At 44.1% G+C, this 13,926-nt stretch overlaps 1 protein-coding gene across 2 annotated transcripts in view; it reads right to left on the bottom strand.

The window, feature by feature from the left end:
• Positions 1–1,479: 1,479 nt before the first annotated feature.
• Positions 1,480–13,926, bottom strand: part of LOC142780923 (uncharacterized) — a 326,656-nt gene continuing 314,209 nt past the window's right edge. For both annotated transcript variants that reach the window (XR_012888393.1, XM_075882175.1), the window contains one exon: positions 1,480–1,699. Coding sequence is in view for 1 of the 2 variants with exons in the window: in XM_075882175.1 (XP_075738290.1) it covers positions 1,544–1,699 (156 nt within the window). In the remaining variant the exon portion in view is untranslated. The remainder of the gene's footprint in view (positions 1,700–13,926) is intronic.

Below are 13,926 nucleotides of genomic sequence, written 5' to 3'. Positions count from 1 at the left end.
CGCTAAAAAAGTGTTGCAGGGCCTCTTCAAGATTACACCTATCATTTTCCATCGCTCGCTGCATCGTCCTCAATTAATGCGGAACACTCTTTGTAAGCCTCCAAGTTTCTGCTCCGCATGTAAGTACCGGCAAGATGCAGCTGTTGTATACCTTCCTCTTGAGAGACAGTGGCAATCTACCAGTCATGATTTGAGAGTGCTTACTGAATATGCTCCACCCCATCCTTATTCCTCTAGTTACTTCAATTTCGTTGTTAGGCTCCACGGTTATTAGTTGTCCTAAGTAGACGTAGTCTTTTACAACTTCAAGTGCACTGTTACCTATTTCTAAATGCTGTTCTTTTCCGAGGTTGTTGCACATGAAAGCATGAAAATCTCAAACACAACAAACAATATGGACCTGGCAGAGCTTTCGAAGAGCTTTCGTGCTCGTTTGTCTTTTCACCTTTGGTTTTCCCGTCCACTGTGTGCAAGCCGAAATGTTACCAAAATTAATTAATGAGCGTGAAGTACCCGATTAGGAAGGTATAACATGGAGAGAATTCAACACGCTTTAAAGAACGGAGGAAGCATCAAAACAGTGAGGAGAAAACTTGGGATAGGAAAAAAAGACAGATGTAAGCACTAAGGGACAAGAAAGGCAAATTAACTACCAATGTGAACAGGATAGTTGAAATAGCAAAGGAGTTTTACAGAGATCTGTGCAGTAGCCGGGACGTCCGCGAGCATAATGTAAGACCTCGCAGTAACCCATATGACAACCAACCAGTAATGACTAAATAACTTAGAAAATCCTTGGAGGAATGCAAAGAGGCAAGGGGATCGGGTAACATCAGATCTGCTGAAAGACGGAGTAGGGATTGTGTTAGCAAAACTAGCCACCCTGTTTATGAAGTGTCTCCTGGCGTGGAGGGTACCAGAATCTTGGAAGAATGCTAACATCTTCTTAATACATAAGAAAGAGATGACAAGAACTTCAAGAATTGCTGGCTGATCAGCTTGCTCTCCATCGTATGCAAGCTCTTTACATAGGTAATTAAAAAAGTTAAGACAACATTAGAATTGAATCAGCCAAAGGCACACGCAGAATTTTGATCAGGCTACTCAACAATCGACCACATTTATATACTTTCAATCAGGTATAGAGGAATTCTCAGAATACCGCGAACTACAGTACATAGCCTTCAAAGATTACGAGAAGCTATTTGATTCACTAAAAATGTCAGCAGTCATGCGTACGCTGTGGAATCAGGGCGTCGGCAACGCATGTATAAACACTCTGGAAGAAATCTGCTGAGGATCAACTGCCACCAGTGTGCTCCACCAAGAAAGAGACAGAATACCAATCAAAAAGACTGTAAGACAAGGCGATGCAATCTCCCCAATGCTATTTACCGCGTGCTTACAGGAAGTTTTCAGAGGCCTAGAATGGGAAGAGTTAAAAAATGAGTTTGTGGAGTAGTAGAAGTAAACGACTTTATTAATGTGGCTGATGCTTTCCTAGGTGGTGAGGGCTGTCAGGCCATGCCCGGTCGCCACCTCGTCAGCACTTTTGATGGCCCGAAGCTTGGCGTTCAGGCTTGTGGTCGTCTTGATTCTCTCCCAGACTTAACTTGATGGTGACTGCCATAGGAGGTCTGGAGGAAGAGGGTCCTTGCTGCCTCCCCATAAGATGTGGTCCAAGGTTGCGGTCTGTGTCCTGCAAAGATTTCACGTAGATGCGAATGAAGTCCCAGCACACGCAGGTAACCCGGTTAGCGAAGCCGCCCACAAGCAAGCTCTAGGACTCGTACGCCAAGCGGTGGGCCCGGCTTCGGACCACGATATCGAAGCAACCGAACCGCTCACCACCTTTCACTATAACACACAGTACTTACTACAAGCTATCAAGGCAAACCAAACCACCCGCGCAGCCACAACTAAACAAAGCACAACAAATCACTTGGCCGCGGCTTCAAACCAACTCATTCCCTTTCCCGTACGTATACAGACACATATACTCAGCCTTATTCACATCTACGTTAATGAAGAGTATTGCATTGCTGAGTAACTCACGGGATGAACTGCAACTCATGATTACTGAATGAGACAAGGAGGGCAGAAAGGTAGATCTTAAAATTATACAGCAGAAAAATTTTGACCATCAATTAGGTATTCTTCAAAGTGCATCTAAGGTAAGTGTACCTGCCATAACCATTATTTCTTCCCCGCAGACCTCACAATATCATATAATCCGTACGTACCTCTTTTTCTCCAATACACCTTGCTTCGGAGCTGAGGAAAACGATCGTATCATTGCTTATAGAAATACTTAACAGGCACGCGAAGAGCGGTGAGCGCTTGAACGATTTCGAAAGGAGGGCCGGTGATTGTCGAAGTGAACACAATAATGCGCGTGTAGGGCGTAGAAAATGAACACCACTCAGGAATGCCCGGAAGATGGCAGAGCAACAAAAGAGGGCAAGGTCAACACTCCGCACTTTCGCCGGCGTGCTTCATCCAGCCCCCTTCAGCACCAGCGCTTTTTTCTAAGGGCTGGGGCGACCACCCGCGGCTTTGTGCGCGCGTTAAAACGCGGTCGACGAACAAATGGGTGGGTGTCGACCGTGAGGCGTCCCCGCCCGCCTTGCTCCGCTGCATGCGGATTCCCCTTCCCTGGCTGCGTGCGGCTTTCATTAAGACCGACGCCACGCATCACTGGCGTAACTGCGCCCCGTACGTTGACGCCGGTCTCGTCAGCGCCGGCGACGTCGCGCCAATTCCACGCCTGCGGGCTCGGCTCTCTATGAGCCACCGACGCCAGCGGCACCACGCGAACACCAACGGGGGGGGGGGGGGGGATGACGAGCGACGCTGCTTTCCGCGTGCGCTGCTTCTTTGAGGAATGATGTCCACGATTCGAGTGCGGATTTAGCTTCTTTAAATCCACATCTTTCTTTCTTACTACTTTCTTCCTACTTTTAAATGTGAAGCAGCTCTTTGGGTCGCGTTTGTAACGCGTACAAGCATGCGTCCGTACGAACGTGCCGCAACGCATTCACCTCGCCTCAGATATTGGAGCGGCGTCAAGTAGGTCACGCTCCACCTGCACATTGATGTGTTGCTCTCCTCACACACTTCTTTCGCAGGTGCGCACTGACATCACTATCTACCTCGCCCGCAGCGCATTCGCCGCATCGCCCGCAGCTACCGGCTCCTCCGTACGCTCGAAACACACTCTTCTCGCTTCACCCTCTCCACCACCCGCAACGCTCGATTACAGGTCGACTGGAAACACTCTTTCGGCTCGCCTATCTGAGATGAAACTTGCACAAAACTATGATAAACTAGAATATGATTCTAGTTCACTCCACTCAAAACCCAACACGCCTCCCGCACACGTCTTTGCATTTCAAATAAGCGTTTACTCGAGTAAACGCTACACCAAGTTTCATATGAAACCGTTTTTCCAGCATCCACGTCGACGCTCGTTTGAACTGGGTAAACGCCGTGCACATCGCTGAGAAGGTCCATAATTTGTGATTATATGATTCAATAAGAACTCCTGCTCGCTGACATTGTAATGCGTGCCTATGTGTATTACCGGTGTCCCGAAAGGAGCAGTGATGATGGTTTTGAGCTTCGAGAATTTCGTTCGCATTCAACTTCCAACAGCCCCTCCGTAAATGGCCTTCGTGGCTTGCTCGGTGAAAGCCGTAGACACGCGGGTTTTCGCTACACCCATTAGTTAAAATCCCCATGCTCATTTATTTTGAATTGTTTTGTTGCCCTATATGGTTCACTGTTAGGAGGGGCCGGATTTGTTTCTCTTACATTTTCCACCTGCCATTGCGGTAGAAAGATCACGCGTTCGAATAAATTAAACCGAATAAGGAAGCGTTCATTATGTTGTTGCTTTGTTTTCGTGCTTTCAGTAGTACACTTTCATAGTTACTTCTTGGTATTGCGGGTTAAAAGTGCGACATCAAAGTGCGACAAAGTACGACAGGCAAGCCCATAATGGGCAACTCAGGAAAAATTTTGTCTGCCAGAGTTTGTTAACCGTGCACCCACGTGAATGTACAGCGGGGATGGAAAGGAAGGAGAACCATGCATCACTATTTTCATCACGCCCTGACTTCAGAGCAATCAAAATATTCTAGAATGATCCCTCATAGAATCATGAATGACTCTTGTGGCTTGTTGTTACCATCCAGCTGGATCGTAGCCAGAAATGTTTTTTTTTTCATGGTTCATGGGCCCAGTGTGCTATCCCCTGGCTACGCCACGGCCATTCAGGCTATAGCTGTTGATAAATAAATGAAGAAAAACCTAGAATGGTGGATTTCGCAGCGCTTGCGTTTCTCTCTATCCCAAGTCTACACGAGCGTTACTTGCATATCGCGTTCAGCGAGAACACTTAGACATGTCGTGTTCATTGAAGAAAACAGGGGCTCCACCCCACCCTGTTCAAAATTTATTCAACCCTTCAAGATCCCATCGTGTTTGGAACAGCAGAGACCTGAGCTAGTTGGTATGTATTGGTGATTATTTATTTACTTATTTATTTATTTAGGTACCCTAAGGGCCCAAATGGGCATTACATGGGGGGGGGGAAATGGGTTGAAAGCCGACACAACGTATAATATTGTAAAAAGAAAGAATCAACACAACAAAAGTGACATTACAATATCATAAAGGCAGTAAAAGTACACAATTGCAAAGTACAGCGTGAAACATATAAAAAAAGTGTAAAAGTGACAGAAAATCTGGTATTTGGAAGGCAGGAACACAAATCTACAGCCTAAAAAAGATGAGCATGATGAAGACAAGTTACACTGTATTTTGAATAGCTAGAAAAGCGAGGAGTGCGGTTTGAAAAGAAGAGGTGTCTGTTTGGTCCACTAGGCTATTAGGTAAAGAATTCCATTCATTGATTGCCAGAACAAGGGGTGAGTTCTGATATTTGTTTGTTCGGGCAAAAATTGGGCCAACTTTGTGAGCGTGGTCAGCACGTGCGGACGTATAGGGTGCCGGGAGTATAAATTTGCGAGCGAATGGTGTTGGATGATGGTACAGGGTGTGAAAAAAGTTAATCTTGACAACTGCCTGCGTTGGGTGAGAGGGGGGAGATTAAGTTCGTCCTTGAAGGCAGATACACTCTGGTATTTTGAGTACGATGACAGAATGAAGCGCGCGGCCTTGTTCTGTACGGATTCAAGCATGTTAGTCAGACACATCTGATGTGGTTGCCAGATGATTTGCGCGTATTCTAGTGAAGAGCCGATAAGAGCATTATAAAGAGCGACTGAAAGTGCGAATACGGACGAAAGATAGAAGTAAACACGCTACAAATGCCGTCTCGAACTCTCCCTTGCGTTCGTATTTGAGCGCCCAGCGTTATTTGACCTTCCCCTTAAATTCTGCATTACATATATATATATATATATATATATATATATACGAAGTAGCAATACAACGTAACCTTACTAGAGTTACATCCCATACACTCGTACGTTATTAGTCAAATAAATTACAACAGCATACCATTATAGCCACCAATTGCATCATTATTACCAGGAAAATTTACAACTATAAAGGAAAATGGCATCTTTACATGACAATTTATACATGCGGGTATGAACGAACCACAAGCGGGAACGGGAACTCACACATATCAAAAGGATTTCACGCATCTATAGCCTACTTATACTCTGGGGCTGCATGTCTTAATGGTAAGTAAAGAATTTGAAAAAATAATCGACGTTTTGGATCCAGATTCTCATACCTTATTATTTGTGTAGAGGTTTTTCGTGACACAGCACAGAACTGTTATTTTTGTAATAATAAAGGTATGACAATTTGCGCTAAGTTTTCCGTAACATTGCTACAATTGTAGCATAATATACTGCCACAGGTAGATGTGGTAACGTTTACTAACACGCCACTTATGCAAGTGTTATCCCTTAGTAAGCAAAAAATACTATAAGCAAAAATGACACTGTTTATTACAACATTTCTACAGGATTTCTGTAGTAGCGTAGTATAATGCTTAAAGGAAGTTGTAAATGCTGCAGATACCAAGTTTTTACAGTCTCATTTAGCCTGAGGAGGGGGCTCATACGATAATTACAGCAAGAATTAGAGCATTTGTGTGAGGGACAATTTAGGCCTTTCATATCCAAAGAAGACGTCAACCTACAATGCTGATAAGAAATTAAAAAGATCAATTTTATTCAACACGTGTCGTATAGCGCAATTTTATGATGTAAAGTGTTGTATGATCGAGCCTGGTTTCTTCATGCATTCACAAAGAAAGCTTCATTTTACAGTCGGTGCACAACATGTTTTTTTGTTTAGTCCTTCCTCTTCACAAATTTGCCCCGCCGCGGTGGTCTAGTGGCTAAGGTACTCTGCTGCTGACCCGCAGGGCGCGGGTTCGAATCCCGGCTGCGGCGGCTGCATTTCCGATGGAGGCGGAAATGTTGTAGGCCCGTGTGCTCAGATTTGTGTGCACGTTAAAGAACCCCAGGTGGTTTAAATTTCCGGAGCCCTCCACTACGGCGTCTCTCATAATCATATAGTGGTTTTGGGACGTTAAACCCCACATATCAATCAATCCTCTTCACAAATTTTTGCGTACGCCAACATAAACACTGCGTCACGTCTATATATGTTCTTTTTTTAATTTAAAAGCTGTTACGCACGATTTTTTTATTTCACAAAACATCGCTGCATAGAAAGCTGCCGCTTTGTGCGGCGTTTTGTTGGCACCACGTCATATTAGGTTCGACTGAAAACCTCATGAACTCATAGCAGCCTTCTTAAGCACGTCAGAATATGGTGATGCTAACATCCAGTTTTTTTTTTTTTTCAGTTTTGATGTTACGTTATCTACTGCTGTCACGAAAGAGAAGTTTCTCGCGACAGCATGCAGTCGCGGAAGCATGCTGGTAAAGCGGGTCTGCACACATAGACCTTGCGTATAAGCTGAAGAAATACTCGGTCAGCTGTCTAGAACAGTTCGTTAAGATCAGCTGCACCCTAACGCGAAGCGATGACGTTCTACAGGAATGTTGCCGAAAGCCCAAGCACTTTCATCCTAATATAAATCTCGATTAGGCTGTTTCAGCTTAAGCTGCTGACGCGGGATGTCACCATCGGTGATGAATTGTGTGAGCGATGCGGTCTCGATCTCACGTCGTGCTGCGCCGCGACATGTCATGCATCAGCTTGACAACACCGGCATATCGGCTGCCGAGTAAGTGCGCACGGCACGCCTGCTGCCCGACAACCATCGTCGAGTCGCCGTGGCAGGACTGCCTGTACCACGGCTTCAGACGGCTTCTGCTCAGTGCGCTACTTCTATCAACGTGCACTGCGGCGTCGAATGCAACGAGGCCGATCCTTTCTGCATACAAACACGTTCACACATACTGTATGCTGACAAAATAACCGGGCCGATCGAAGCGTTGCAATTTATGACCAAGCAAGGCATGGCTCAGTGCGTGATCGTTAATTATGCTTTGTTCGTCGTGGAGTGAGGGCATTGTCTTATAGTAACTGAACATTTGTCTTATTCAGCTGGTGTGAGCGCCCACCACGACGATGCGTTATAGAAATGACCCACTCGCTCGTAGCCCGAGCTGCTTTCTCCGGCATTGTCACTGTGGGCGCTGTTGCGGGGTCTGCGCATAGCATATCATGCTGCAGAGGCTGAGCGACTAAGCATTGCTTGACTGGCGACGCCTGAGCGAATACCGCCTTTTCTACTGGCTAAGGGAAAACAGAACAACAATATCTTTACGGGGGGAAAAAAGAAGTAGACTAGGTGCCTGCGTCACTTACACAAACCTTACATATTACACCCTCCTGCGCAGGCGGGGTGTCCTGAAAACACAGGAAGCATCGTTATTGGTGCTCCAAGAATGTGAAGATTGAGACATATATTTCGTCAAGCCGCTTCCTCGTTGTGCGTCCTTCAGCCGTGATCATCGGCTACGTTTAGCAGCAGAGGCATTTCCTACGAGAACGGCTCGCATCCACAAGGCGTCAGCATTGTCGCCCACAGCTGGCCTTACTACGGAGGTCATCGTAGCTTCACTGCATGCCCGCTTTTCTTAACAAAAGCCAGCCGTCTTCCTTGTCTCTTGCTTATCTCGCGCAGTGTCCAAAACACGGGATGCGGGCGTCCTTTGTCTTTAGAAACCTCGGGGAAAGAGCGTTTTTCCTGAGCTCCTTTATTCTTCTGGTCTTTTTAGGCGTCTACAATTTTCCCTCATTCCCAAGTCCACGATCTTTTTTTTTTATCCTACAAGGATTTTGGCGTTGCCATCGTGCATTGCTATTCTGTATATTTGGTTGCGTCTGATAAGGGAATTAACAGCGAAGGGCATCATGAACATGGTCCGCAAGAAGTTTCAAAACTAAGCCCACCCAAGTGCCACATGCTAAATATTCAAGAACCAATATTCACCCATATACACCAATGTTCGTAAAACAAAAACATATCAGGTAATAATCAATGCGTTCTTCAGGAATGTCACATTAAGTATGATGCCTGCCGGTCTATCTGCCTTTTTTCTTTCCTTCTCTCCTTCATTCTCTCTCCCTCTTTCTTTCTTTTTTTTCTTTCTTTTCTTTTTTTTCTTTCCTTTCTTTGCTGATGAATATTTTTCTACAGACTCCACTGATCACTGAATACATTCATTCAAAACAAAGACATATAGTCTTACTCTCACTGCGACCTTATTCATTTTTAGAGCCACACGCTGACTTCTCTTTTTATATATAGTAAGTAGGTGAGCGCAAAGCATGCTTTGGAAAGTCGTTCAGACTAATTTAAGTTTCTGCAGTCGTACATCATCCCACTCGCGTACGTTGGGCTTCTGCTGTTGCCATGGAATTTCCGAAGATGGTTTGCAGAGTTGCGTAGTACGAAGGCGTTACAATTTGTTTAGCTTGTTCTGCATCAACTGTAGAGAATCATCATCGCTCATTACTGAAGTATGCATTGCATTCTAAGTAAACTCTACAGCAGAAAGAACGGTAACAGTACAGATTGCTTTTCTCATTAGGGTCGTTCAGCCACCGCTACAAGGGTGACCTTCACGGGCCATTAACCCTCAAAAACGAATCCCTAGAAGCCAATATTTCCCATTGGCTGTGTAACATCGCGCTTTTCAGCGTATACGTATGCGCCAATCCAGCAAGCAACAAAAACGCCTTTCTTAACCTTCGCACATGCCCTTCATCGCAAGCCAATCCACGCCTTACTTTTGTTTTAATGCACTCTTGTCTTTTATGATTATTTAGAACAAAATCTTTAGAAGGTGCCCGGACTCATTATTTTTGTCATGCTTTTACTGAAACATTATGTATATGGTGAGCGGATCAATAGACGTCAAGCTAAAATCAGTGTTGATGTCGGAAACCACCCTGCGTTGCTAAGCGACGTGCTCATAAACATATACACTAAGCAGGACTATACGTTGGGTGAATCGGTAAGACAATATATGAAAAAAGGTGCGCAAACTAAGAGCGGAAAAAAATGGTAGCGCAACAAGTGCATGAGCAAACATGATTTTCAAAACGTACCGAAATAAATGTGTCAACACAACGGTTGTTCGGTTGTGATGGTTAGCAGAAGAGGACTTTCAGCATAATTACAGCAAGGTATAAAAAAAACTAGAATGTGCAACTACTGCATTACCAGAGCAGTATTATTGAATGCCCCGCCATGGCGGTCTAGCGGCTAAGGCACTCGGCTGCTGACCCACAGGTCGTGGGATGAAATCCCGGCCGCGGGAGTCGCATTTTCGATGGAGGCGAGAATGGTTGAGGCCCGTGTGCTTAGATATAGGTGCACATTAAGAACCCCAGGTTGTATAAATTTCCGGAGCCTTTCACTACGGCGTCTGTCATAACCATATGGTGGTTTTAGTGCGTTAAACTTCAACAATTATTATAGTATTATTGGATATCATCTTGATGGACTCAAAGTAAGTTACACTGTAAACAGAAATATATAATTAAGAAGACAATAATAAATTACACCTAAGCCATGCAAGGCTTGAAAGAGTGAAACTGGAGAATCGTGAAGACTAATCTGCTTGGTTGTTTATTTTTTATGGGATTTAACTATAAGTAATGCAGGTTGTTTCTATAGGTTGCATTCAAGTCGCTGCTAGGTTTTAACCAGGTACTAGAATATTTTATGAAAGTTTTCAGCGCAGGGGCTTCTAGTTAAACCACCAACTGTCACAGACACGACACAGGTGTCTAAACTCCAGTGAAGCCAAACGTTTGCACTTCTCGTAGACGTAAAAAACATTGTCGCCGGTGTAGGGCTTTCATTGCTTCGCAGTCTTGCCGCAGCCACCTTCGTCTTTCTCGTTAGTATTCTCTCGTTGTGCGCATTCGGGGTCTATGGCTCTGCGCTGTCACTTCACAGCCATTTGTTAGTATAATTGTCGATATCATTGTTTTTAGTCGACCAGGGTGAGTACTGAAATTTATTCAATTTCTGTGGCACATATCCGTTTATGACGGGTATAGTTTTTGGTAGGCCATACAAGTTGCGGCTATAGCGTGAACGCCTTCGCTGTCGAAAATTCAATTTTAGGAGCAATATATTTGTTGAAGCTTTAACCCAACCCGTTAATAAATATTCCAATCTTTTCCATAAGACGGCTCCTATGCTTTTTTATTACCAACATGTAAAAAAAATGCGCGAATTTATCACAAAATACTACGTAATTGGCACACAGGGGCAGCGAAATTAGTTTGTTCATACTTACTTCGAATGAATTACGAACTCTGTAGCTAAAGAGAAGATAAATAAATGAATAAATAAATTAATAGACGTGAAAGAATCCGAAGTGAAACCGATGTTCTCGGGCCAACTCATCTTCATTCGGAACCCTCTTGTGGCTCCAAAGCTCCAGCTTCGGCAATCTGATTGAACGCCTCAAATGGGTCAGACTATGCTCAACCGAAAGATTACCCTTATATTGGCCATTGTATGCAGTCACACTGTTTATGACTATTATTTTTTGTTTGTTTTCTAGAAACTTGGCTACCTTCTCTTACGTTCAGATGTATGTAGAAATAAAATCTGGTTGGTCTTAGGGAGTGAACGTTATCTAAGCTGACTGGTAATGTACACTTCCACTGCTGTAAATGTGAATCACGTTTATCTCATTTTCCTCTCTTATAAGCCCCTCTATAGTAAAGCTGCTCTGGTGGGAAACAGAAACTTACGCATCCTTTATTCATACTATGCTTTTTGCTAATACTATTTAAGAGTGTACTGCTCTTTTTTTTTCTTTTTTTCTCATCTGTGGTACTCATAGGATGTCCCGAAATATATAGAGCCTTGTATTTTTCTCATGCTTATGAGTTTAGGAAAAGCAGTGAAGTCGCAACGAGGTCACGACAGAAAAGAACCATGCGGCAAAGGAAAAAAAAAGTACCGAGTAGAAAAAAAACTAGCTAGGTGCATGCTCAATATCAAGTACTCAATACCTACCTATAATAATAAACGCCTGTGTACATGAATACGCGAGTAAAAGTAAAAAAAAAAGAAAGAGAGTATCGCAGCATAACTTAACGCCCCCCCCCCCCCCCCGAGTGACTTGAACTAAAGCTCGAAAACGCGCGCATCCTCGAAAGCTGCTTACGCTCTAACAGTTCATCGCATTACAGGCCGTTTACAGCCGCCATGCACACCAACCACAAAGTCCAGAATATTTGCCAGGAAGTACCGCCGCCCGGTCTTTCTTTAGAGGTTCTTCGAAGGTTAAGCAAGCGCGAATCCACTTTCTCTTATCAGTTTAAGAAACAGCGCAGCTAATCTCTCATGAAGAGACCCACGCATTAGAGATGTTCACCCCCGTATTTTAGAACCTCCCTTCATTCAACGCTTAGCCTTCACTTGAGAAAGCCGATGGGAGCGCCATCTCTTGGTACGGCAAGTCACTGCATGTCAGCAATAATCTGCTGCGGTTCTTGAGTCGCGCAGCGTCATTTTCAGCCGAGTGGTGAACCAGGGCTCTGTCCAGTGAAGGAAGAAATTCGAGTCGAGGAGCGTTTGTGAAGACGGGGGTTAGGCTTTATCGCAGTAGAACAAGGCGAAATTTATTCATGATTAGTTAGTGGAAAATCTGCAGTGTCAATTACTTCTGTGCGAAAACAAAAAGAAAATTTTAAAATTAAAACTTGCAAATTTACTTTTGTGATGAAGTTTATTCAACCAGCAAAGTCGCAGCGAGGTCGCTACAGAAAAGGAGCGTATGGAAAGGCTGGCAAAGGCGACAAAGGTTTTCGCAGAATCGGAGCGTGGGTATTTTCTTCCTTTTTTGCAGGCGCATACACGATGGTGCACATGATCCACTACACTTTATAGATTAAAAAAAGATATTTTAAACTGACGCACAATAAACGAGCAGCTTCCGCCGACATACATGGCCTTAGCTCAATTCAATGGCAATTAAGCTTGAACGGTAGTTGAATTGAGCACCTTTAAGCCTCATGAAATATTAGCGAAAATACTAAATAACCAGAGAAATTTGCATACGTAATTCATTTGCCGCTTGACACTGAACCATTCGTACTTTCATGAAAGTTATTGTCTTAATATTTTATGATATCGTAAACATAATAACTTTCTTTTTAAATGATAACGAGAGAATGCATTTCTTATCTGGCTGTTTTAGGTGTAGGTGACACTTTCTTCTTTTTTGATTAATTCGAAAGTCTGCCCCTAGTTTAATGAATATGAACAGCGTTTATGGCAAGCTACCATTGCTTTCGCTAAGAGAGGTATGGGAGCGCCATCACGGTGGTCCTGTGGCTAAGGTACTCGGCTGCTGACCTGCAGGTCGCGGGATCGAATCCCGGCTGCGGCGACAGCGTTTCGTATAAAGAAAAAAATTGTTGTAGGCCCGTGTGCTCAGATTTGGGTGGACGTTAAAGAACCCCTGGTGGTCGAAGTTACCGGTTCCCTTCACCCGGCATCTTTCATATTCACAAATCATGATTTTGTGATGTTAAACCCCACATAATAATCACACGAGACAGGCAGTGTGCTGCATTGTGCTGCATAACAAAGAATACGCGTATCTCGACGCGTAGGACTTGAAAAACACAATAAATGACAAAGAGCACAGATACTTGTGTAATCTCAATACGAGTGTTTTTTGCTGCACCTTGGTCTGCTGCACATGCGTGAAGAACCATGTAACCACTTTCAATATTTTTTTCTGACTAATAAAACTTCAGTTGTGAGGGCAAGCACTGTCCTTGTCAGCTTCTTTTGTCCGCCTTTTTTTTTGTTGAGCTTCAAGAAAATTTTCATTTATGAACGTTACATAGTGAGCTGGCACTGGATGACAGATGCGCGCTGTTCACGTGACCTGAGCTCTACAAACGTCGACTCCAGCGCTCGACTCGTGTTTTGTGTGTACTCTAGGCACTTCTTTCACCGGTTCAGTGCAGTTTACTAGAAATTCGCTGCATCCGCACCATATCGTGCTGTTGTGGCTCATTGTACCCATCTTGCACTGCAGCATAATATTCAGATGCAGTCCATATCATTGCATGACATGACGTTCGATTCTTACCAAACAGTCTTGCTATCTCGTATGGAATTCGGCGTACACTATCAAAAAGAAGAATATGGAAGCATTGGTAATATTGATGTGTAGTTGCGCGGATTATGTATGTGATGTTTCTGTGGGTTTTTGGGGAACTTCGATCGTCTTTTGTAAGTATCAGATTATAGCCCTGCGCCCCATTATTACCATCAGTCTACATCACATTCGCTTTTAAAGTGCTACAGTGCCTGTCTAAGCCACGTGGGTGCGTGTCTAGACACATGCATTTCTGTGCGCTTCGATGCGTTCGCGTGGGGATGAAAGTTTGCGTGTCTTATGAGCAGTTTCAGAA

This window comes from Rhipicephalus microplus, chromosome 2 (assembly GCF_043290135.1).
Source record: "Rhipicephalus microplus isolate Deutch F79 chromosome 2, USDA_Rmic, whole genome shotgun sequence".
Lineage (NCBI taxonomy): Eukaryota > Metazoa > Arthropoda > Arachnida > Ixodida > Ixodidae > Rhipicephalus > Rhipicephalus microplus.
This window is presented reverse-complemented; position numbering and strand designations above follow the sequence as displayed.